Source organism: Callorhinchus milii, unplaced genomic scaffold (assembly GCF_018977255.1).
Source record: "Callorhinchus milii isolate IMCB2004 unplaced genomic scaffold, IMCB_Cmil_1.0 Scaffold3, whole genome shotgun sequence".
In the NCBI taxonomy this organism is placed as follows: Eukaryota; Metazoa; Chordata; class Chondrichthyes; order Chimaeriformes; family Callorhinchidae; genus Callorhinchus; species Callorhinchus milii.
Genome location: NW_024704744.1, coordinates 20,462,861 through 20,488,948, shown reverse-complemented (window position 1 = coordinate 20,488,948; position 26,088 = coordinate 20,462,861). Strand labels below are relative to the sequence as shown.

The following is a 26,088-nucleotide window of genomic DNA, read 5'->3' as shown; positions in this document are numbered from 1 at the left end:
TTCAAGTGGTGCTTTGGGGGTTGGGAATTCTCCCTTGTATATTGCTGTTCCAAATCCTAAATTTATGTACTGAAACTCTCTGGGCTGTTACTTTATTAGTCAGTAGGTCTAACAAAAAATGTACAGAAACCTCAAGGAAATGTTTCAAAATTGAGAGCAGAAATGGTAAATTTTCACCACTTGCAGCAAATATTGTACTATGAAGCTATTTGAGAAATGCCTTGGGTTTACCAAAAATACTACCAAATAATATCTGACTGGTACCTCATGAACCTCAAAGGTCTGACTTGCTCTGCTGGTGCTTTGCTGATATTTTCAGTAGACACAAAGCCCACATATGTGTTCGGATTATCCCACATGTTAAAGTTTAACACCACTGCAAACATTTGTGTGCTTCGTTAAGAGGTTTACCAGTATGCTTGCCTGCAGTATGAAATGTGACACGGAATTGCTGTACTGGGATTCAGTCATGTGGTTGCTACTGATTGCAGTGTGTAGGCGGGTGGGCAGTTGTCCATATTGCAGTGATACTGCTTTTTATTGACTGCTGATATGTGTTGCTATGGTACTTGTGGAATAGTACCATTCTGTGATTGTGCTGCATCTGGCTTTTTACATTGGGTTTTGGCAATAGCTGTCGTTATTTGGCTGATATTTAGCTTGATGTAATGAAAGCATACCCTCATACACGCTTTCACTGCATCAAGGCTTGACTATGCAAACTCCTTGCTCCATAGGCTGCAGATCATCCAGAACTCTGCAGCCCGTGTCCTCTCCCGCACCGGGCTCTGTGACCCTGTCACTCCCATCCTCGCCCGATTACTGGCTTCCCATCACACATAGGCTACAGTTCAAGATCCTGGTCCTTACCTTCAAAGCCCTCCATGGTCTTTCTCCCCCTATCGCTGCGACCTCCTAACCCCCTACTACCCTGCTCGCTCTCTCCGCTCAGCGGGCTCTGGCCTGCTTCATGTTCCCCGCCTCACTCACCCCACTATTGGCGGGCAGGCTTTCTGTCACTCTGCCACCCATCCTCTGTAACTCCAAATCGCAGTGCACTATACAAATGTAATTGGGTTGTTGCTGTTGCTGATATTTTAGTATGTGCAAAAGTAAACACTTGCACTTGATACAGCATTATTTTCTCCACCAAAATATAAAAATGTAAAAATCATTATTTAAAAAATGTATGAATTAGGAATATGCTATATCTTTCCAATGCACGGGAATTTACATGGGTAGGTGGGATGCATGGAGCTCTCAATTAGTTTGGATAAGCTTGTTAATGGGTTTCTGCATGTGTCAGACACCTGAGTGAACTAAAAGTGTTTATTAAAAAATGAATTTGGAATATGTCATGAGCAGTGCAATGGAATATAAATTTACATTTATGAAGCGCCTTTCATGTCAGGAGGACGTCTCAAACTGCTTAACTGTACTGGCTGGGTACAATACTGCTGTTTGAAAATAAATAAAATGTATTTTTTTCCGATCATACAATTAAGTATATTTAAAATTCACAAAGAATGAATAGACCTTCAAGTGATTATCTTTGAAAACTCATTTTAGTATCAAATAACACTTTTACTACTTTGTTATAGTCGTGGCACTTGACCAATTTACCAGTGTTACTGTCTGAGTTCAGAGGACACATTCAGTCAACAGATGTGCCTGGAAACATTTGGTTGCATGGTACCCATTATTACATTCTGGGCAGAATGCTACTAAGAATTTCATACCCATGTTGAGAATGCCTTCACACAATTTCCTCCCATACACCAGAAGTAATCAACTCATGTCTTGCAGTTCTACAGCATGGGGCAAGTCGTGAAAAGTGCTTCCAACCAATGTAAAACTATATTAGAAACTACGGCACTTTATTAGGCCTATCAATATTTCCATACTTGGCTGGAATGTTTATCCTCTCCAGGTTTTTACAATGTCCAGGAATTCCCTATGTTTATAAGTATTTTTACTCAGTTCATATCTCATTCCGTGCTATGTGATGCAGGTATTCTGATCTGGCTGTTAATGCTGAATCCCTCTTGCTCTCCAACAAATAAAGGAATAGCAATAAAGTATACAGGCTCTGTGGTGAGATGGCTTGATCGGTTGAACGGACATTTTGTTATGTTGTCATTTTTATGATTCAAAGAGAAATTATAGGATCACTATCACAGGGATATGACAGCCTCCAAAGGGTGAATATGAAAAGGTGAAGGTTTTGTATTAGTACAGGTATTAACTTCTTATTACTCATGCTGTGGAAGTAAGAATACTTACTTTACTTCCTTACTGTGTGAATGAGGCAATCTTAATTTTGGTGCCTTGGAACATCCTTTTAACGAAAGGGTTAAGGGGAAGTTTACCATCTAGATCTTTCGGTAAATTTAGTAGTTATCTTCAGTGTTACCAATGCAATGGTGTATAATGATATAAATATTGTACAATATAAATAAATATTTAAAAGAATACAAAATATTACAACTTTTATATACTGCACTCAGACTAGACTAGGAATCAGAATTTGCCTTTGGCATAATAATAATAATAATAATAATCCTTGCATTTGATATAGCACTTTTCACGTCTTCTAGACGTCCCAAAGCGTTTCACAGAATATACTGTAAAGTGAATTGACTGTATATTTGTGGGCGAACGCGGCAGCCAATTGCACAGAGCAATGTCCCACAAACAGTCGTAGATTGAAAATGACCAATTTATTATTGTTTTTTGTTTTTGGAGGGATTATTATTAGGCGTGTGGAGTAAGGAAACTTGCCCAAGGTTTCGCCCTGCCTGGAATTGAACTCAGGTCTCCGCTTGCAAAGCGAGTGCTCTAACCACTGAGCTACAGGACTCCACATCATCATCTCTGGTATTTTTTCCCAGCGATTCCTTCTTCAATTTCTCCCTGCCCTCCTTCTTTTCTGAAGGCATTTTGTCTTATCTTTCCTTCTACTGGGACATTGTTTCATAAGGACTATTTGTTTGACTATAATTCTTGACAATAGTCCGATATGTGGCAATTTCTAATGGGCTTCCTCTATAACAAAACCAGAAATATGTTCCATTGTCTGTCTACTTTTGGACTACAATTCTGCAATAAGTTGGTGTGACACAATTCTAGTTAGTGGAAGGAATCTTCACTCTTGTTAAGGAATCCCACTAGGAATCACTGCAGATTAGACTGCAGTGAATATAGGCTATTCAGCTGCAGGAGGTAGAGCTCAATCCTACTCTCATCCAGCATCCTTACATACTGACTTTTCACAAGGGATTTCTAGATAGCGATTAGAAGCTAGAACCCTTGCTGTTTTTTCCCCTTGTTAACCCAGAGGCACCCAGACAGCTGAGGTAAGCTAATTCAGCGCAGACTGACATTGAACCTGAGCCATCTGTTCTGTACTGGGCATTGTGTTTATCCATTGGGCCACTGGGGAAGGCACTTAGCTATCATCTTAGTACTGTAAGTGCATCTCTCCAACAGGATCTTTTGAAAATAGTTCTGAACATTCTCAATAGCTTTTCACATCCTTTTTACTTCCTTGTATGGAATACTTTTGTTGAGGAAGTGATAATGACATCACTTGGAGCAACTTGGAGTTGCTAACTGAGCCTCACAATCCAGAGTTGTTCAATTAATAATATACATGGCAAAAGATTAAGCAGCTTGGGTTAATGACTGTCAACCAAGCTCCCTCATATTGTCAGGCTTTGTGGTTTACTCCTACTCTGCAGTATAAATATACACTAGTTTTTACTTTAATTATATGATGATTCATTACAGATGAACCCCTGAGGAGAGATAATCAAGCCCAGACTCAACTTTTGGTATTGATATTGGACTGTGCGTATCAGATAACAGGGAGAATATTTTAAAGTGCAAATGAATACGAGGTGTCTAAGACGGGCGAGCCTCTATTTTTTGTTGGAAACCCTGTGCTTTTCTGGTGGAAGATTTTAGATGAGAAGTACAACTGAGAAAGGGGCCATCAATAGTGAATCAGCCTGCAGTTTTCTTCAGGCCAGACTGGCAAGTACAGTACATGGAGAGCCACGCAATTGCTTTATTGCATATTTTCTGGCTCAGCCTAAAAAGACCAGCAGTTCACATGGACCTTTTCTGCATTGCAGTACACTCAGTCATCGCTTTGTAATATTGAAGTGTTTTCAGTCTCAAACTGTGCTGTTTTATACTGAAAGCCATGGTAATTTAATTTTTAAAAAAAATTAACTGCTGAAGTTGGCCGTTCCATTCAAAGGATCCCCTTGGTATGTCAAGACAGGAAAGGACTTTACAGGAGTAGTTTATTAATGATTGCTGCAGTCCCTTGAATGTCCAGTCCAAAAAATACACAGCTTAGTAATAGTAGTTCTGAAACATCATTAATACTGTATGCGGTTATTTTGCTTTCATTTATTTTGGTTAGCTGGGTATCTGACATGCAGAAAGCCATTAACATGGGCGTATGAGTCTTCAAACCATACTCCTGATAGTTCCACGTATGCATAGTTAATTTTTCTCTGGTATGGAGTGTGCACCTTCTCCCCGGAAGGATGCACTGAATTTACCTAATATGAGAGAATTTACGTGCAGGTTGGCTCATGCGTGCACTGGTGTATTGCTCCATATTAACTAGCTAACATCAACAAGCCTAACATTGCGGAGACTAGTAAGCTTGTCATTGGGTTGGCCAGCTAAAACCACTCTTCCTGATAGCATTTGGGGTGCAAGTTTATCTGGAGCTCCTCCACATCCTGCTAATAAGACATATTGGCTGGTCTACCATCCACAGTACATGAAGTACTGTGGACCTGTCTATATTGGAATGCAGAATGTTGACTCAATGCTGATCTTGCCATTGCCAGGCATTTCACCTTGGAGCCAACACAACCTCAAAGGTTTGGAAAGATCTACACAAATAAATCTTCGATGTGCCATCCATCCTGACATTCTAGGGATCCAAGTCCAATCTTGTTTACCAGCTTAATCATTCCATCAGCTTAATACCGGTCGTCCTCTGAGGGGCCTTGACAAAGACTCTTGCCCGCTGTGACGCTGCCTCTACCTACATGACAGATGCTGAGCGACAGGTCAGTGTAGATTGGTGCTCTCTCTCCCTGAAGCTGCTTCCCTGTTTTGTCACCAATCCACCTCACCCGATTTGGGCTTGATCCCATAACCTAGTAACTCAGAGGGAAGAATACTACCAATTGAACCAAGCTGACACACAGATTGAAAATCTGTGAGTGAACTATGGGTAAATACTGTAATATAAGTGTTGTGGCTTGAGATGATGCATTTGGAACTACATAACTACTTTCCTGAAAATATAATATTTTTGTTAAAACTATTTTTGTTTATATAACAGAAAGCTGAATAAAGGGGTTAAGCTCACCTACGCAATCCACACTGAAGAGATTAAGAGAAGCAGAAACAGAGCCTTCATCCAGGGACTGGAGGCCTTGCAGCGCCCACCTCACTAAGGAGGTCTTGACGCTTTCTGGCAGGAAAGAAAGGAAGTAGATTGGAACATACATCATGAAGCGAAGTTTGCAAAGTACTGGTGTCATAAGCTTGCCTTGTGGTGACTCGGCCATACGTTCAATTGTTGGAAAAAGTAACACCGCTTTGAGAACCTGTGGAACCAGTGAGAAAAAAACTCATATAAGTAAAGCCTCTGGCACCGTATCAAATTTTGGAAATAGTGCCCTTATTTCTTCCTTCTTCTGAAGTAAACTGAAGTTTGTCAGATACATTAATAATCTTGCAGATAATTACAGGCTGCCTGAAATGCCTGAACTGGCTGGACTGGTAGCCTGGTAACATTGAAAGCTGATGTCAAATTCCAAAGAAAGATTGCTCATAACTTACTAATTTAGAAAGTATTGTAGTGCCACAGGAGACGGTGCACAGAAGCACAGGATTCTGGCAGCGTGTAATATTTCATGATCATGCTAAAAATGTTTTTTTTTAAAACTGCTGAAGTCTGTCCTGCAGCACTGTAACTTTCTGCACCTGCCTTTTCAAGCTACCGCTGGAAACATTTTATTTAATCTATGGAAATCACAAAAGGTTATACTTTTGATTTAACAGGACTTAACGGTACTGATTTGAACTTTCAAATTTGTTCCCAGCTAGTGGAAGAAGCGAATGTTGAACCTGACTTGAGATCCCAAGTCGCAAACCATTTTGTGATAGCCTGGTTGAGTTTGTTGAACTCTCACCGAGTCAGAAGATTGTGTGTTCGAGCTACACATTTGGACTTTGAGCTCACAATCTTGGCTGACACTCCATTGCATTGCTGGGGCAGGGCTTCATTGTTTGAGCTGACGTCCTTTGGATGAAATGATAAACCAAGATCCCATCTGCCTGTTCAAGTGCATGTTAAAAATCACATGGCTCTCCCGTTTTGCCCGTCTCCACTTTGTTGCCTCTAATGGTTTCTCCTCCAGCCCCTGCACTGTCACATCTGGAGTCCCCCAGGGCTCTGTCCTTGGCCCTCTCCTTTTTAATATCTACATGCTCCCCCTTGGTGACATCATCCACAGACATGGGGTCAACTTCCACATGTATGCAGATGACACCCAACTATTTCTGCCTCCATCCTCAATTCCAGGACCACTGCTGTCCTGACAGACTGCCTTCAGACATCAAGTCCTGATTGAGGGCAAATTTCCTACAGATGAATGTGAACAAGACTGAGGCCCTCCTGATTGGCTCACACCAGCGCCTCTGCACCTCAGGCTCTGGCAGCATCAACCTCCACGGTTGCACACTACAACTCGGCAAGCCAGTCAGGAACCTCGGTGTCTTGTTTCTCCCCCACATTCAAGCCATGACCCGTTCTGCCTTCCCTCACCTCCGTAACATCGCCCGACTCCGCACTTCCTCACCCATCAGGCCACTGAAGCTCTTGTTCATGCCTTCATCACCTCCAGGCTCGACTATGCAAACGTCCTGCTTGTCGGCCTTCCCAACTCCTCCCTCCACAGGCTGCAGATAATCCAGAACTCTACAGCCCGTGTCCTCTCCCGCACTAAACTCCGTGACCCCATCTCCCCCACTCTTGCCCGACTCCATTGGCTCCCTATCCTTCAGAGGATCCAGTTCAAGATCCTGGTCCTCACATACAAAGCCCTCCATGGCCTCGCCCCACCCTACCTCTGGACCTCTTAACCCCCTACCAACTCGTCCGTTCCCTCTGCTCAGCCGGCTCTGGCCTGCTCCACGTCCCCCGACCCACTGCCCCACCATTGGTGGGAGAGCCTTCAGCCACTCTGCTCCCAACCTCTGGAATTCCATGCCCCAATCACTCCGCCTCGCCCCCTCCTTAGCCTCCTTCAAGTTCCGCCTCAAGACCCTCCTCTTCGACATGCCATCGGCCACCCACCTTCCCCTCCCTACCCCCGCCCAACCCCAGCTCGGATCTGAAATGCTGTACTCTGTCCAGGGCCTTGGGACATCCTCCCGACATGAAAGGCGCTATACAAATGTAATCTTGTTGTTACTTTGTGGGACATTTTGATGTGCAAATTGGCTACTTTGTTTGCCGACGAATACACCTTTCAGCAATATACATAAGAAATGGGGTGGGGGTTTGGTGCAGGAGACATCTCAAAGTGCATCACAGGATTTACTGTGCAGTGTATGGACTATGTTGTAGGTGAACAAAGCATATAGTTTGCAGTCAGTATAAGGCACTATATCAATGTAAGCATTATTATCAATGTTTATCTACCTGTAGTGTCACTATTAATGAGAGTGAAGGGAGCTATTAAAAAGCGGTGTATAACTAATCATGAAAAATGATTTTGCTAACAGTTCTTATACATACTACAGTAGAGAGCTCAGCACTAATTGGCCAATAAGCAGGTAAAACCAAAAGTCTGAACCAAAATTATTTGCACCAGGTGTTATACCATCTCTATAATAACTCACAGTGCTATTCTTCTCTCCCTCTTTCCCAGGTCTCCCCGACAATACCAACCCCTTTTATCCCTCCTCCACACTGTTTCTCTCTCTGGTTTTCTTTTCTCTGGCCTCACTCTTACCTCTCAGATGTGATGGTCTATTGTGTATATAGTACTCTACTGTATGTTTTGCAGTTACAGTACTATATGTTTCCTTAGCTGCCTGTGTTCTAGTGGTTAATTCAACACTATTTTATTTGATGTGTGGTCAGTAACATATTGCCATATTTTGTCTGCTGAATCTGATGAATTTGCTAATACAGTCATGTTTGCTGTTAAACTGCTATTTATGTTTTGTAAGACACACAGTCTGTTACTGTCTTACAAAACATAAATAGCAGTTTAACAACAAACATGACTGCATTAGCAAATTCATCCGATTCAGCAGACAAAATATGGCAATATGTGAAACCTTAAAAAAAAGAAGCAAAATGAAAGTGGCTCCTTTCTTCAACAGGCCTGAGGAACCATCCTCTGTGAAAATTGCTGGTATGTGAAAGATCCCAAGACATTATTTGAAAAGAAAAGGGAGTTTTTCCTGGTGTCCTGGCCAACAATCCCCCAGATAAAGTTGGTCATTCTTTTCACAGCTGTTTGTGGGATATTGTTGTCCACAAATTGGATGCTGCCTTAGCTCACAAAACACACAGTCATTGAACTTTACAATAAAACATGTGAAGCGCTTTGAGACATCCTCCTGACATGAAAGGCACTATATCAAATGTAAAGATTATTATTATTATCCACAGAGCCTGACCACAATCTCTAATTGACGCAATATCATAGCTGATCGGCTTTCGAAAATGCTTAAACCTTAATGTAGAAAAGAAGGGTAGAGAAGGGATGGCGGAGCAGAGAAAGATTGGAGAATGCTTTGTGTATAAATATGTTGTATCTAAAAGCAGAAATGTGAACAATCTTTCAAAGAAGATTCCAAGAAATTAATTAAAAAGCAAAGTGTAAAATGTTGCTTAGAAACATGAAAATGTTATTGTAATCTCACACTCTTAATTTATTTCACACTTATGTTAGGGTGTTCCAGGATTATCTTAGGATCAAAATTATCTTACAATATTGCAGCACTTAATACATTCAGAATTATATTAACATATGAATAGCTCAACTGAAGTGAAGTCCATTATCAAAGGTTGAGGAGGAGAAGAGATTGGTTTGATTATTGATCATTCAATACATTTTCAGTACACATGAAAACATAAACAAAGTTCATCAAATAATAAGGACCATCTTCAGGGCCTCTTACTGTAATTCACACGAAGCTGTCAGTTCAGGGTTTTCTCCTGGGATGGAGGCTACAATAGGGTACTGTGTAATTTATGCAAGTAGCTAGAGTAATAGGGGTGCAGGCAGGGGCACTTATTTTGGTTCTTAAAACGACTAACCAGGAGAAAGAGCAACACTAAACTGTGTATATTTTGTGTTGAGTCCCCTGCTCAGCAGCTAATACCTATGAAAGTGACAGTAAGTGAGTGTTTTCTTTTATCATTGAAATGGTTGTCAATCTGTACTGAATAAATGCATCCGACAGAATGACTAAAATTTAAAGTTTTTAAAATTTGTAGCTAACCATGCAGTGTGGATCTTTTTAAACTCTTTGAAAAGCATTGACTGTGTACCTGCCAAATGTAACATATTTATGATCTTACTGATGTATTTCATTACAAGCTTTTTTAAACCTTTGTTGTGCTGACTATTATGTCAGGTAAAATCCTCCACATTTTTCAAAGATAGCTGTAATGATACATTTTAAGGCGAGCTACACTTCAATTTGACAGGATGTCATATGAATCAAAATTTCTCTTTCTGGTAACATCACTGAGGTCATGGCACTTCTCTACAATTACTCAACATCAAGATTCAAGACGTTCCAAGGGAGAGAGCAACGGCAGCAGGACTTGGTGATTCACTCCTTTCTCTGCCCTCTGCCTATCCTCTTCTCTCCTCATCTCCTCCTTTCTTTTCTTCCTTTTCCCACCCTCTCCTTTTCTCTCCCCGTCCCTTCTCCTAATCCTGCCCCCTCTCCTCTCCGCCTGCCCAATGTCCACGCCTTTTCTCTCCTCTCCCTGCACTTCCCCACTCCTTGCCCCTTCTCGAATGTGGGGACATTGGCAAATTAAATTACAATGATGTATTCATTTTAAAGACGCACAAGTACAAGGATGAAGTTATTGCAGAGATTTAAACAAAGAACAATGCCCCCCAAAATGGATCCCATCATTTTGAGTCAGCACATCGTAATTCTTAAAAGCCAAAAATGTTTTCTGCAAAGAGATGTGTTCAGATTTTTGCTGCTGCTCTGAAACACAGTTTAATACTCAAGCATTCAGTCATAAGTGGTAAGTTTACATAAGAGTGGTTCAACTTCTCCAATCAGAGCAGATCATTCTGTAAGATTCCAGATGTATTTAAACTATAACTCATAATTTAAGCCAATGAATGGCTCAATATAAATCTTTGACTCTCCCACATACATATAAAAAAGCAAAATACAGGAAGTGAATGAGGTGTGCAGATTTACAGCTCTGGAAGCTATTCACATCAATGAAGCAGTCAGACTCCTGGAACGATAATGTTCTTGGCAGGAAAGAAGCAGTTGATCTCCTGGAGGCAAAAGAATGTTCAATGTGGGATGTAGTTGAGTTTTGTTGGTTAGAACAACAGTTCTGTTAGAAAATGGCTAAACTCTGGCAGGCAGAAACCCTCCCGTCAGGATTCAGCACACTATGGTGGGCAAACAGCCGTTTTCATTACTGTTTCATCTCTAAAGGGATATAGGATGTCTGATTAGAAGGTGGTTAAATCTCAGCGTGCAAAAGGAAGGCCAAGGTGGGAAAGAGGTGAGAGGTGCTGGTAGCCATAAATTTTTAAAAGAGAGTGTGGGCTTCTCCTAAATTGTCAGAAGTCTTGCCAAAATGCTTCTGGAGGCAATGGAAAAAAAAACTTCCTGGGTCTAAAGTGAACATAAATACAGTAAAGTTTGATGAAACAGATCTGTGCACATTTGAATTAGAGGACTCCATTCATAAACACAGACTGCCTTTAGGTCCAAAGTACAAATCATATCTCCTGCATCTTTTTATGTTCTTTAAAATGCAATGGAGTGATTTAAGAACTAATTATAAACCACAGCAGTGTATAAATAAGTAGAGATTTTACAGCAACAATCCGGGAAATCCGCACACAGGCCACTGGGGGAAAAAAAAAGTTTTATTTATTGTTTTGCTGTTGTGCTGGTGCTATATTGTATCTACACCATAATATGTGGTGCTAACATTATTTAACAATTTTGTTATATGCTTTCCCCTATTGGCTCTGGGAGGGGAGGGAGAGCAGAGACAGGCAAACCCCCTTTGGTGCAACAGGTCAAGAAATAGTACTTCATAATTTTTGCAGCTCTGAACAGATCTCGCCCAATACCAGTGATGCTAGTGTCTCGGGAGTAGTTTGTTACCATCTGGAAGTATGACACACATATATATTTATATATAATGAAGTTCGGTAGCTCAGTGGTTAGAGCGCTTGCCTCACAATTGAGAGACCTGGGTTTGATTCCCGGCAGGGTGAAACGTTGGCCAAGTTTCCTTTCTCCACATGCCTCTGTTTACCTAGCAGTAAGTAGGAACCTAGTCGTTAGTAGATTGGCGGATCGCTTTTCCGGGGGTAATAATCCCATCAAAAAAAAGGTCACTTCAATCCAAACTGTTTGTGGGACACTGCTGTGAGCAATTGGCGGCCGTGTTTCGCCCACAAAATATACAGTCAATTCATTTTACCGTATATTCTGTGAAGCATTTTTTGAGATGTCTCAAAGACGTGACAAGGCTCTACTTCAAATGAAAGGATTATTATTATATATATCTGTAATAAAATATATATTAATCATAGAATCATAAAATCATAGAATTATACAGCACAGAAGAAGGCCATTCGGCCCATTGTGTCTGTGCCGGCTTTTTGAAAAGAGCTATCCGATTCAATCCCACTCCCCTGCTCTCTCCCCATAGCCCTGCAAACTTGTCCTCCTCAAATAATTATTTACTTCCCTCTTAAAAGTTGTTATCGAATCAGCTTCCACCACCCTTTCAGGCAATGCATTCCAGATACAAACAACTTGCTGTATAAAAAATTTCTCTTCACCTTCCCTCTGTTTCTTTTAACAAATATTTTAAATTGGTGTCCTCGGGTTGTCCTCTGTGGAGTCCTGTAGCTCTGTGGTTAGAGCACTCGCTTTGCAAATGAGAGACCTGAGTTCAATTCCAGACAGGGCGAAACCTTGGGCAAGTTTCCTTACTCCACACACCTAATAATAATCCCTCCAAAAACCCAAAACAATAATAAATTGGTCATTTCAATCCACGACTGTTTGTGGAACACTGCTGTGCGCAATTGGCTGCTGCGTTTCGCCCACAAATATACAGTCAATTCACTTTACAGTGTGTTCTGTGAAGCGCTTTGGGACGTCCTCCCGACGTGAAAAGCGCTATATCAAATGCAAGGATTATTATTATTATTATTATATTATTATTATTATTAACCGACCCATCCGCCAATGGAAATAGCTTCTCCTTGTTCACCCTATCAAATCCCCTCATAATTTTGAAAACTTCTATTAAGTATTCTCTCAACCTTCTCTGCTCCAATGAAAATAATCTGAGGTTCTCCAGCTTCTCCTGATAACTGAAGTCCCTCATTCCTGGTACCATCCTGGTAAATCTCCTTTGCACCCTCTCCAATGTCTTGACATCCTTCTTAATGTGTGGTGCCCAGAACTGAACACAGTCTCTAGCTGAGGCCTAACCAGTGTTTTATAAAGGTTCATCATAACATCCTGACTTTTGTATTCTATGCCTCTAGTTATAAAGCCTAGAATCCAGTATGCTTTTTTATCTGTCCTGCTACCTCCAAAGATTTGCTTATTTGAACCCCCAGGTCTCTCTGTTCCTTCACTCCCTTTAAGATTCTCCATTTAGCTTATATTGCCTCTCCTCATTCTTCCTCCCAAAATGAATCACATTGCATTTCTCTACATTAAACTTAATCTGTCACGCGTCTGCCCATTTTACCAGTCTGTCTATGTCCATTTGCAGTCTGCTACTATCCTCCTCATTGTATACTACATTTCCTAGCTTAGTACTGATTTACTTTACTTTGCAGAACTATCAAATGCAAGGATTATTATTACTATTATTTCACTCAGAAGTCTGAATGTGTTGGGCACAATCTATGATTGGAGCAGACTATATGAACAGGCTCGATGAGTTGAGTAGCTTTTTCTTGCTGTTCACTTACTAATGTTCTAAATAGATATAGTCCCTCAATCCAATGCTGTTATTTGGAACCCTTCCCCAATGCACACTGGCTGATGTCCACAAAACCAAAAGCAGCAATAATGATGTGAAAGTACAGTAAAACAAAGCTTGGTCTAGATTTTACATGTGCATCGGTGACATTAAAATTAACATTATGCTGTTTTAGGATAGATTTTAGATTTAGTGGTCCTGAAAATTCAAAGAATAATGAAAATAATAAAACTAAAATCTGTCCATGTATGTACTTATTGAGGAAAAAATGACATTCTGAGTGAAAATGTAATATCAGGTTGACAACATTTGGGAAACATGTAGCAAATGTTTAAGATTAACTTTCACAGCTTCATCAGAATTTAAAAATTGCTGTTTATTTCTCCTCAACAGCTAGGCTCCTTGATCGCATTTATATTTGTGATTTTCTCCTGATTATTATTGTGTATTTCCTTATATCTGTGGGCACGCACCCAAACGCAACATGGCTTTATTTTATACGCCCATGAAACACAGCAGGAAAACACAGGAAATTATACATTATAAAAATAATTATAAATATTAATAATTATAAATATTGACAAAATAAATATATCTATTTAGAACAATAATAAATTGGTCATTTTCAATCCACAAATATTTGTGGGACACTGCGGTGTGCAATTGGCTGCCGCGTTTCGCCCACAAAATATATACGGTCAATTCACTTTACAGTCTATTCTGTGAAGTGCTTTGGGAGGGACATCGAGAAGACGTGAAAAGTGCTATATCAATTGCAAGGATTATTATTGTTATTATTATACCTCTGAGCAGGCGATCACACAATGATTGATTAAAATATAATAATAAATATAATATTCTCTGCATTTGATACAGTGTCTTATCAAGTCAAATTTATTTGGAGGACTGTTGGCCAGAACACCAGGAGAAACTCCCTTCTCTTTTCAAATAGCACCATGGAATCTTTGACATCCATCTGAACAGGCAGATGGGACCTTGGTTTAACATCTCATAGGAAGCACAGCACCTCCGACATGCAACACACCCCAAGCACTGCATTGGAGTGCCATCTTGAATGTGGGGCTTGGACCCACAATCTTCTGACTCATAGGCGAGAGTACTACCACTGAGCCGTGGACAGAATTATGTCACATGACCTCTTCCTATTTGCTCTGAGAACACATAATGGAGTCAGAACCTAAAATAATACAAAACAAGGCAAGTCCACTTCAAGGAGAAATCTCTCCTGATTTCATGGCCAACGTCCTCCAGATAAAATTAGTCATTCACTTCAGGGCTGTTTGTGGCATTTTGCTGTGTGCATTTTTCACTTACAATTACACAAATACTATGTTTTATAACAATTCCCAATGAAGAGCTTTTGCATGTTTCAATATTATAGGTGCTGTATCAAATGCAAGGATTATTATTATTATGAAATGTTGTTTTAATCCTAGCTCCAAAAGCCACTTGTGGTAAAGCATCCAGGTTCTAATAACGCTCTGTGTATAAAAACACGCATCTCCTGTGTGTTCAAGAATTCTACAGCATTAACAATTCCACATTTAAAAAAAATGTTTTTGTTGCAAAAGTTAATCCTTTTGCATCCTCAATACCACGGAGACCACTGAAATCAGGAGAGTTGAGCAAGCCCACATTCTTTTTTTCCTACTTAAACCTCAACAACTGAATCTTCAAATTGAAACATTAATGTAGTAGCAATGTAGTAACATTTCTCGACAGGAGCAGACTATCAATCCATCAAACTAGCTCATCCTACACTCCAAAGGGTTCTTTCATCCGTTTCAGTACTTAATAACCTCAAATGCTTTTAATTTCCAGAACTTCTGTACTTTGCTTTTGAAACTCTTTATAGTTGCTTGTTGTATGACCTGTGCTATTGTTTGTTGCACATGCCAATCACCCTTTTACTAAAACAAATCATAATTTTGGATTAGAAATAGATTTCCAATGTAGTGTTAATATTCTTTTCAAAACAGCTGACTGAGCAAAACTCTTATAAACTCATGAAGTGAGAGCAGTAAAAATGTCTGAAATGTCTCTAAATTACTGCACTGTGCTAACATTTCATTGTGGGAATTATTTAGTCCAGGTGTACTCAATGAAATCATGTCACACAGCCATCCACAGCTAATACAAAACAGCTTGGTCTGTCAGAATATTTTATTTTAAAATAATTTCAATTCGCTTGCTGTAAAAGACACGGTTAGTGTAATTTTCATTTCACAGAACCTATGCATCTTTGAAAACAAACAAGGATTTACAGTCCAAAAGTCCTTTCCAATACACCTGTCACTGCAATCCTATTAAAATCAATTGATAATCACTCTTGGCAGCTTTAGATACTATTGTCTGACTGCTTTTCACATTTTGTGGCAACATTCATGTGGCTGCCAAGGGAAGATCTGTTTACTGAAACGGTTGTAAAAATGACACAAAACCCAGCAGTCTTGTTCAGAATGAATGATCAATAAAATACTCTTCCAACTCAAAAAAAACTTCTAAAATAAGTTTGGATTTTCAAGACTTCCAGCCATAAAATCAAAATATCAGTAAAATATATCTACTGTGGGAAGCGCTAAAGGAACAAAACAGATTGTGTTTATACTCAAAAGAAATCAGAATTGCCTGTTCCAACATTTTTTACATAATTCATCTCAAACACATACTCTACATCATAATGTGTTTTTAAACTCATGCCCGTGCATTCATTAACACTCGATGGGTGTGTGCCAGTTCAAGACAGTTGGGCTGAAAACTGTTCTGTAAATCCCGTGTGTTTTAAATACCTCTCCTGCAATGACCACATTTTTAATTCCACTGCAACAGTACAGAGTTACAGCCAATAACAGCAGAGCCAAAATACTAAATTAAACAAATAAATGACCTCATCTGGATCAGAGTGTAGTATCTAATGACTTTGAGTACTATTCCTTTCACTGCTTCCCTGTCATATAGACACTGTACACCAGTACTGCAAATATCTGCTGCTGCTGTTTTCATTTAACCCACTCTCAACAACTTAGTTTATGTGTTTTGTTTTAAAAAACTTTGTCAAAGAATATTCAATAAGCTGTCTAAATTCTGACATTTGCTACACGTACACATTTTATTCCTCAAAGCCACCTCAGGTATGCTTCTTATCCTTACAATATTGCCAGTAACCTTCCTTCACAGTTGAAAGCAGATGCATGAAGTAATACTTTTTTTTAAGGGATAACACATAATAAACACGTCACGGTGTCAGCTTGGCTTAGTTGGTAGCATTCTTGCCTCTGAGTTTAAATCCCATTTGAAGCTCTACCTCTTTGACCATGCAAAGCAGGCCCAGTGAGAGAGCGAGATCCATGAGAGTGTGGGACCAGGAGAATTGGTGAGAGAGTGGGGCTGTGTGAGAGCGGTAAAATGTGGGCAAAGCCCTGTGGGTGTGTGTGACTGTCGAGGGAGCAAAGGCTAATGGGTTGGCAGAACCAGCGAGGAGGAAGTGCTTGTGGTCACTTCCCCTACCTCCCTTACTCAACGTCCAACCCCACCACTGTGCAGCGCTCCTAGACGTTATCCTGCATGACGAGTACCATATAAATGCAAGTTGTTGTTGTTGAGTTAAAAGGTTGTGGGTTCAAACTCCACTTTGGAGAGTTTGCATTCTGTCATTTCAGTGCCAAGCCGTATTGGCGAAGATTCTATCCTGCAGATAAGACGTCAATCCAAGATCCTGCTCAAGGAATGAAGAGCCGGTCTGGCGAGCCGGAATTTCCAGCTAAGTGTAATTACAATGTACCAGCATTTAATGGCTTGTTTCTGTGGTGACTTTTTTCAGTGCTGAAAAATACCAGTGAGTGCTGGTACTGGCATTGTAATAGTTTGAATCCCACGAGGAGAAGATAGTGAATAAGCTATCAAACTAAGTGAAAAATGCTAATCCTGGCCACTGAAGGCAGGTAACATAGTGAGGCAGAGGTATACACTAGGGAAGGGAGGGAGCCTACACCAACTTGGGCCACAGACACAGCCAGAAAAAAAACTGTTTCGAGCCAGTCCGATGAGGTACGAATTTTGGATATCCGGAGTCCGGTAAGCTGTGGGTTTACTCTATCTGTGATGAGGTTACCATAGACACTAAAAACGCTGTTAGCAGCCCCCATACATGCCCGCAAGTGGATTCACAATGAGGTGCATGTGCATCCTTCGAAACCGATGTGCGCATCACTAAAAAAAAAAAGGTTTTTTAAAAAAAAATCAAATTCAGGAGAAAATGATTTTTACCCATTAACTTTTACCACAAAATCTGGATATTAACTGGTGAAAATTGGTAAAAACTGACCCCAATGGTTCTTATGTATCTGGTAGCATAAAAACAATGCACAAGCTGCAGGCAACTATGAATTCACATGGAGTGAAAACTGACTTAGCAATAGTCAGGAATGATAAATGGGAATAATTCTGTTTGGGGAGATGTGACTAGTGGACATCCGCAGGGCTCTGTTCTGGGTTCTCTGTTGTTCTTACTATTCATAAATGACTTGCTTGAAAGTATTTCTCATAATACTCATATTGTGCACTCCAGAATATTCAATTCCCTCAACTCCACTATCCAACCCTGCAGACTGAGCAGATTGAAGGCCTTAATGAACCAATCTACTGGGAGGAAGTGGACTCTGTACTGTGGTGCCTTGCTAACAGTAAGGCAGCAGGTGCGGACAGCATTAATGCTGAGTTCCTAAGAGCTGCTATGATCGTGAGGCAGAGAATGGCAAGGATCTTACAGATCAATGGCAGCATCTATTCTGGCCTAAGAGCTGCCCTTCTGAGGCTGGTCAGTAGGATCCTGTCAGAGACACACGCACACATACACACTCACAGATCAGTGTTTCAGAGAGCAATTGTGGCATTTATCCACCTTAGTGACTAAGAACCACTGAGGACTCTCACTGATTTCAGTGGCTCTTAGTGATGCTTCGGGTTGTCAAGGCTTATATTCGCTGGAGGCCCTGGATTCTAGCAAGTTTTACTATTTAAACAGTTAAAGAATCATAGAATTTACAGCAAAGAAGGAGGCCGTTGGCTATTGTATTTATGCCACCTCTCTGCATGTGTTAGACATTCAGCTGAACAAAAAAAAACTAAATTACAAAGGAAGTGAGTTCTCAGTAGTAACAATCTGTTTTCTCCAATTCTATTGGAAATATATTTAAATAATTGTTCAGTTTAACACAGGATTGCTGGTTACCATTTAATGCAGATATTTGCAAATTCTCATTCTTTGTACCTCTTGTACCTCAGTTACCACTGTATATTAAGATATTACTAGCATCTCACCTCAGGGTTCAAAAGAGGAATTTTTCCCCAAACCACTACCAAATCCAAGTCCTTGGAGGAAAAAAAGAAAATATAATTATATTTTATATGCCTTCTGTTAATGACTTAAAGCTGGAGAATGTTCTGCAACATTTTTTATGCCTGTAACACTTTACTATACAACTAAAGTGTATTGCAATTGGAGAACAATGGGCACAAAAGAGCACATCCTGTGTTAAGCAAAAGTAAAATGAAAAGATGACACTAATTGGTCTAGACAGCAGTGTCTTCCTCTGCAGCTTTCTCTGATATGTAAACACATACTTCCCTTCCCAATCTCTCACACAGAGTAATGTTATTAAGCAATTTTTTTGGCACATCAACATTTCTCTGATAATATTTTATTTCTTAGAGGTGTGAAAATCTATTGGCCACTTCTAAGGAGTTCTCGATGACTTTCACAATACCAAAAAGGATGAGGACTCAATGCATTACCTCATTCCTCTTCTTCTCCTCTCTTACCTTTGTTTCGCTCACAGGATATAGTCAATTCACTTTACGTTCTGTATAGTGCTTTGAGACGTCTCAAAGACGTGATAAGGCGCTATATCAAATGCAAGGATTATTATTACCCATCAGTGCCTCTAAAATCCTCTCATGTTTACTGCGGATCTCCAAGATCCACTATCCATAATGCCTGTGTCTCTCAAATCATCATCTACTCTGCCTCTCTGAGATTCTGCGAAAAATCTATATACAACCTACCTGAACTATTTGAACTCCTGAAGATAATTCTATATAAATACTTCCAGCACTGCAGTGTCAGTCCAGCAGATGAGCTCAACGTGCCAATATGCATAACCTTTTGACCTAGAGACAAGAGCACTACAAACACAGCCAGGCTGATACCTACTAATATCCACTAATCTGTGAAGATTTCTTCTAATCTCTAGTCTTGCTTTGTTCATTTTAAACCTGCATTTCTAGTTTTGTGAATGCAATCTGTCAAGTGGCTGACTTCCATCCAAATCAAATAAGCTTCTCTGCCTTTAAAGATAGGGATTGTACTCACTTTTCAAAATGCTTTAACCAACAACAACAAATTCTGAGTCTCTCCTAATAACCTAGAGTAGTACTAGAATCATCCTTATTACTCTTCTCTGAACACTCTTGAGAAACTCACTGTACCTTTGAAGACAGACAGGGTGCCGAGAATTGGACCCAATATTACAAAAGTAATCTTGCCAGTGATGTATACAAAGTTTAAGTAACTTATTTTGAACTGTAGTCAAATCCCCTTTAACCTACCGGAGTAGCTTTACTGATAGACTTTCAAATTAACTTGAAATATTTTGTGAATAATCAAAAAAACTCCCATTCTTTTCCCTTCTCTGCCTTTCTAATGGACATACCTCATCGCTGTTTGTGATTCTGATAAACATTATGCTAATTGCATCAACCATTCCTTAATGGGTCTGCTTAATAGTGGAGTCCTGTAGCTCAGTGGTTAGAGCACTCGCTTTGCAAGTGAGAGACCTGAGTTCAATTCCAGGCAGGGCGAAACCTTGGGCAAGTTTCCTTACTCCACACGCCTAATAATAATCCCAAAACCAAAAACAATAATAAATTAATCATTTTCAATCTACGACTGTTTGTGGGACATTGCTGTGCGCAATTGGCTGCCGCGTTCGCCCACAAATATACAGTCAATTCACTTTACAGTATGTTCTGTGAAGCGCTTTGGGACGTCCTCCTGACGTGAAAAGCGCTATATCAAATGCAAGGATTATTATTATTAATTTGTCCAAATCTTTTTGAATGCTTTACAAATAAATTTCCTTATCTTTGTCAAATGGCCACATCCAGTAAGTGGTTTGATGCAAACAATTTTTATAATGTGTTTATGAATAGCTTGAACACTGGGGGACCCAAGATAGACCTCTGTGGAACTCACTTAGTCACCACCCCCACTTCCATTTATCATTCCCTTCTGCTTCTTATTGCTAAGCCAGTTTTCAATCCAGCTAGCTCATTTGCAATTAATTCCATGAGCTTTCTGAAAATCCAAGTAAATCATATCCACTGGATATCCCTCATCCATTACCTTAGTTACCCCCTCAAAGAATTCCAGTGGATTTGTGAGGCATGTACGATTGCTCTGAATCTATGTTGACTACTTTTTATGACTTCTGTGCTCTTTACATATGTATTGAGAGAATCCTATTTAAGTATGACTGCGTAGTTACAATTTTTATGTTATTATCCTTTTTTACATGTGCTTTAAGGTGTAGAAAAGGCTTACAGAAATACTGCTGAGCCATTGAGTCAAACTTTCACGTTTGCTATGGAAATCGTATGCGTTCTGTCTGAGAATGCTTGTTTCATCAATGATTTTTGAGCTGATGTGAATACCATCTAATAGTTTGAAAAAGCAAGCTTGATTTACCTATGTACTCAATAAAATGCTCTTAGTGGTTAGAGCACTTGCCTCGCAAGTGAGAGGACCTGGGTTCGATTCCCAGCAGGGCGAAACATTGAGTATGTTTTCTTACTCCACACGCCCCTGTTTACCTAGCAGTAAATAGGAACCCAGTTGTTAAGTCGATTGGCAGATCGCTTTTCCGGGGTAGTAATCCCTTCAAAAATAAATAAATAAATCATAATAATAATTTGGTCGATCAATCTACAACGTTTATGGGACACTGTTGTGTGCAATTGGCTGCTGCGTTTTGCCCACAAAACATACACTAATTCACTTTACAGTATATTATGTGAAGCGCTTTGAGAAGTCTAGAAGACGTAATAAACGCTATATCAAATGCAAGGATTATTAGCATTAAAACAAATTCAGCTTTTCCAATAAAAAAGTTAGATTCTGTACTTTCATGTCCAGGTCTTTGGTTATAACTCAATTCCCACCAATGTGGTAAAAGTTTTCATTCTAAATAGGCGAAAGTTTCAGCAGTCTCCATCCATCTACCATTTCATGAATATCTTAACAGCACAAAATGCCCACAACTTGCCAATGTAGAGATTAAATTGACAAACAAGACATCACTCAGTTTCCGGATTCTAAATTATGAAGAAAGATAAGGAAGTTGTACTTATTCTCATTGCAAAAAAGGACACTTTGAGGTAACATGATAGAAGTTCATTTCAAAAACTGAACAGATAAAACTGATTCATGCAAACTATTGACAGAGACACAAATTTCAAGAGTTGTTCATGGACCATAGATTTTGAATTTAGCTGTTTTTAAAAGTCCTTCCAAAATACGATGAGGAGTAGGAAGTATAAATAAGGTTTGCTGATTCACATCATGCTGAAGCTGGAAGCAAGACAGTTTTTTTTTACTGTATAAACATAGCTTCAGAGTAAATAGGGAATTCAGCTAGTACTATTCACTCAAAAGACGAAAATGTTATTTACTTAAGAATAATTGGGCAGCAATGGCAATGGAATCAAAAGTATCAATTGACTCAAAACATTAAATATCTTTCTGAAAAGGCAGAAGATGGTGGATTCAGAAAGCAAGTACAGAAAGCGTAATATTAGGCAGACTGTATCAGCATGGTGACAAAGGTGTAGTGTGAAATCAGCATAAATGGCACAGGGAAGTGAATGACGGTAAATATTTACCCTGAAAAATACATGAACTACAATAAAACTCGCATAATTCTAATCTGTATAAATTGTATAATCGCCTAAGACGTACATCTTCCCAAGTCCCGTTGAATTTCCTATTACTTATAAGTTTCACATAATTCATACTTTGCATAAGTTATTTTAAATGTACGGTCCCAACTGAAACGACTCATGTGAGGTTTCCTGTTTTTAAAAGAAACGCCATAAACTTGAATGAAGAAGTTCAACTAAAATCTTAAAATAAATTAATCTGTATTTGATGCGTATTTGATGTCTGATATTTATTTATCTTGCGAAGACAAAAATAGGGAAAGTTTTGGACTCAAGGAACTTGCTCAACTGGTCATCAATGAAGGATTATTGTAATCACAATCATATTGACCAAGCATTCTAAGTGAAAGCTAATAATATGGCTGTGCAATGTGGTGTCAAATTGTGCATTACAGTATTCGTGCACTAGAAATGAAAACAGGTTTATTCTCTTCTACAAAGGATAGGAGCAGGAACGTATTTTGTTTTGAAACCTCTTTTGACAAAAACATTCTGGAAACAGTAGAGCCCCTTGACTAAAAGAATGGGAGAGAGAAGTGTGAACAGTAATTTGTATAGAAGTGTCTAAATATTTATTGGACTCAGATTGTAGAGTCGCAGTATTTATTTTTGTTGGCTGACTGACAAAATGCTGTATTACGGACTGACGGGAAAAAATCGACACAACATGACTTGCAACATATGCTGGAGTTCAGCATAAATTCATATCAAGTTAACTTCAAATAAATCTGAAAATCACCAAATAATTTGCTCAGGCCTTGCAACAAGAATGACAGCTGATGTTAGCAGTTATGGTTTAACTATAAAGGAGTAGGATATTTACTGTGAAACAGAATAATGTGAGGTTTGAGTTTCAATGCTCAACACAGCGCTGAATTTAGCTACTATGTAGGTCAACAAAAGGGATACTGTCTCTTTAAAATGGAAGTATGTTTCCAATTTGAAATGTTCACTGAAAGGCACTGTTCCAGGATTGACTCGGATAGCATTGTTTTGACACTTTGCCAAAGAGCTTTCTATATGTTTTTCATTGTGTGCAAATCATAACGATGAACAAATGATCCAATATATTATTGGGTTGCTTTTCTACCTCCTAAAAATCCCACGTTTAATGAAGTATTTCTGTTATTTGTGAGATTTGACTATATGACTATGTGAGAAATAAGGAAATGTTTGGACTTCTTGCCCTTCTGTATTACATGTTTCAGGGTGAATGTGCACCATACACAACCACTGTGTTTATAATAAAACACAATGGAAGTCGAGATTTTCACTCCCTTTAGACCAATAATTATGATCTGGGCCAATAGAAAAATGCAGAAAATTTGCCCAAAATTGCAGGGGTTGATTGGTGCTATTGAGGTACATTTTACTGTCAACCCACATTTTCTCACTTTATTGATAAAAACGAAACATGAGGAAATAACACATATTAGATTGTTGCAAAAAAAATGAATTTCTTCCTTAACAAAATTCTGGGTGGCCGGTCTGGGGTGGGTGGTGGGGGCGGGGGGGTGGTGACACACACCAGTGTACACTCGAAGGTCGTGGAGAGCCACTAAAGATAAAAATCAGAGACTCAGGACCAGTGTCCTGACTGGAGGGCTAGAGGAGCTCATCTGCCTCTCAGGGCCCAGGACCTCAAACAGACACAGAGACACAGAAAGAGAGACAGACACAGAGACACACACTCACATACACAGAGAGAGACACATTCATAAACAGAGAGAGACCACACACTCATAGACACAAACACACACTACAACAAAATTACATTTATAGAGTGGCTTTCACGTCGGGAGGACGTCCCAAAGCGCTGGGACTCACACACACACAGACAGAGGCGAGAGAGCCACACATACCCATTCACACAGAGACACTCATAAACACACACACACACATAAAAAAGACCCACATAGACACACTCACAAACACATACATAGAGGAGAGAGATGCACAGACACTCACAGAGACACTCACAAACACATACAGCGAGGAGAAAGATGCACAGACACACTCACAAACAAACACACATACAGAGGAGAGAGACACGCAGACACTCACAAACACATACAGAGGAAAAACAAACTTGCATAGAGACGCTCACAAACACATTCAGAAGAGAGAGAGACACACTCACACAGACAATCTCAACAGTGGGTCCTCCGTGTGGAGCCAATGCAAGTCCAGAATGCAACTCCACCAGTTGAGTCAGATATACAGCGTGAGAGGTCCGGGCGCCAGAAACTTAATTTTTTAGCGTTTTTATAGCGGAGGGTGCTGTTTATAGTGGATTCCGTGGAAAAATTGCGGCAGCACTTTTCTATTGGCCCAAGTTACGATCAATTAAAATGCAGCTAGAATGCGAGCAATATTCAGAATGTCCTGCTGTGAAAGACTATAGAGATCACACTGTAGAATCCTTACCGACAAGTCACTAGAGCATACAAATGTTACAGTGAATCAAAAATCTGTTAAGGAATTATCTCCACAGAATCATTGTTAAAAATATAAACAGAGTGTGATTGTTGCCATCAGGATCACTTTGGATATAAAAAAAAAGTGATTAACTTTACTTTTTTCCAGCTATTTCACCTAATTTTATGTGGACTTCTCTTTAACCACCAATTGCTGATGCTGACGACATTATCTGTGTGTGTGTATGTATTTGTGTGTGGTTTGTGTCTGGGGGAGAGGCTTGAAACAGTCTGAGGCAACTGAATTAATCAGTTAATAAGGTTTTCTCAAGCACTGCTGAGCGTTGTGGGTAATTTTTATATCAATGCAGCAAATGACAGTCCACAAACTGAGGTTATTTTGGTCATTGGAGGTAAATTTTGGTTGTTATTGTCGATGATAGTTTCTTGTAACTCTCCGACTTTTAAAATAGGTCCACGTTTTAAAGTTAAGAATGTATGTTAAAATTTACAACCATTTTTGCTGTATTTCTGTTGTACACCTATAGGATGGTTCCTGAAGATCAGAGTCATAGAAACCGAATTCATGGATTATTTCCATGTGTCCATTTTTAAAAATGGCCCAAGACTTTGAAGAAAATAAGTCCCATGTTAGATTAAACTGAAAGGCTTTCAAGTTATTAAGGTAATAACATTGGCAAAATAATTGGCTGCTCATCTTATTGTTGTTTATGGGACATTCCTGGCACAGATTAGTTGCCGTGTTTGCCTATATAACATTTACTTTCATCTCTGATCAATTATATTTTCTAAAACATTTCAAGATGTTTATTTTTACGTGAAAGGTGCTATATAAATGCACGTTATTATTTATTATAACACTGTTTATAGCTGCATAGTCACATGTGTACCTATAAAGATGAGACCCCAAAAGTTTCATAATGCATGCATTCTATATAAAAAAATTGTTTAACAATCTAATCTCTTAAAGAAGTTCCAACCTCCAAATTTAATTTGTATTCACCATTATCTGTGGGGATGAGTGCTAAGGAAACAAAAGGGACACTGCCCCTTTTATAAGCGTGTGCCTTACACCATTACGTTACTCAGGTGATTCCCCTAACTGCACTCTTTTAAAGACTCATTCTAATCTGCAACCTTTTCTGACTGGAGGAGGGAGCAGAAATCTTGAGTAGAAATTCAAAGGACATAACACGCACACACACACACATTTAATGTAACTTCAACCTAACGAGGCAGGAGACAGAATCCAGGAGCAGTCTCATGTGGTATAATTTAACATGTCAAAAACAACTACAGCAGTCTGTCACGTTGATGAATATGCTTTTTGAAGGTGGCTGT

General features: G+C 39.4%; 1 protein-coding gene across 2 annotated transcripts in view; it reads right to left on the bottom strand.

The window, feature by feature from the left end:
• The window catches only part of ldah (lipid droplet associated hydrolase), a 164,666-nt gene that overhangs the window by 23,368 nt on the left and 115,210 nt on the right, over positions 1-26,088 (bottom strand). For both annotated transcript variants that reach the window (XM_007906982.2, XM_007906983.2), the window contains exon 6: positions 5,402-5,642. In XM_007906982.2, coding sequence (XP_007905173.1) covers positions 5,402-5,642 — 241 coding nt within the window. The remainder of the gene's footprint in view (positions 1-5,401; positions 5,643-26,088) is intronic.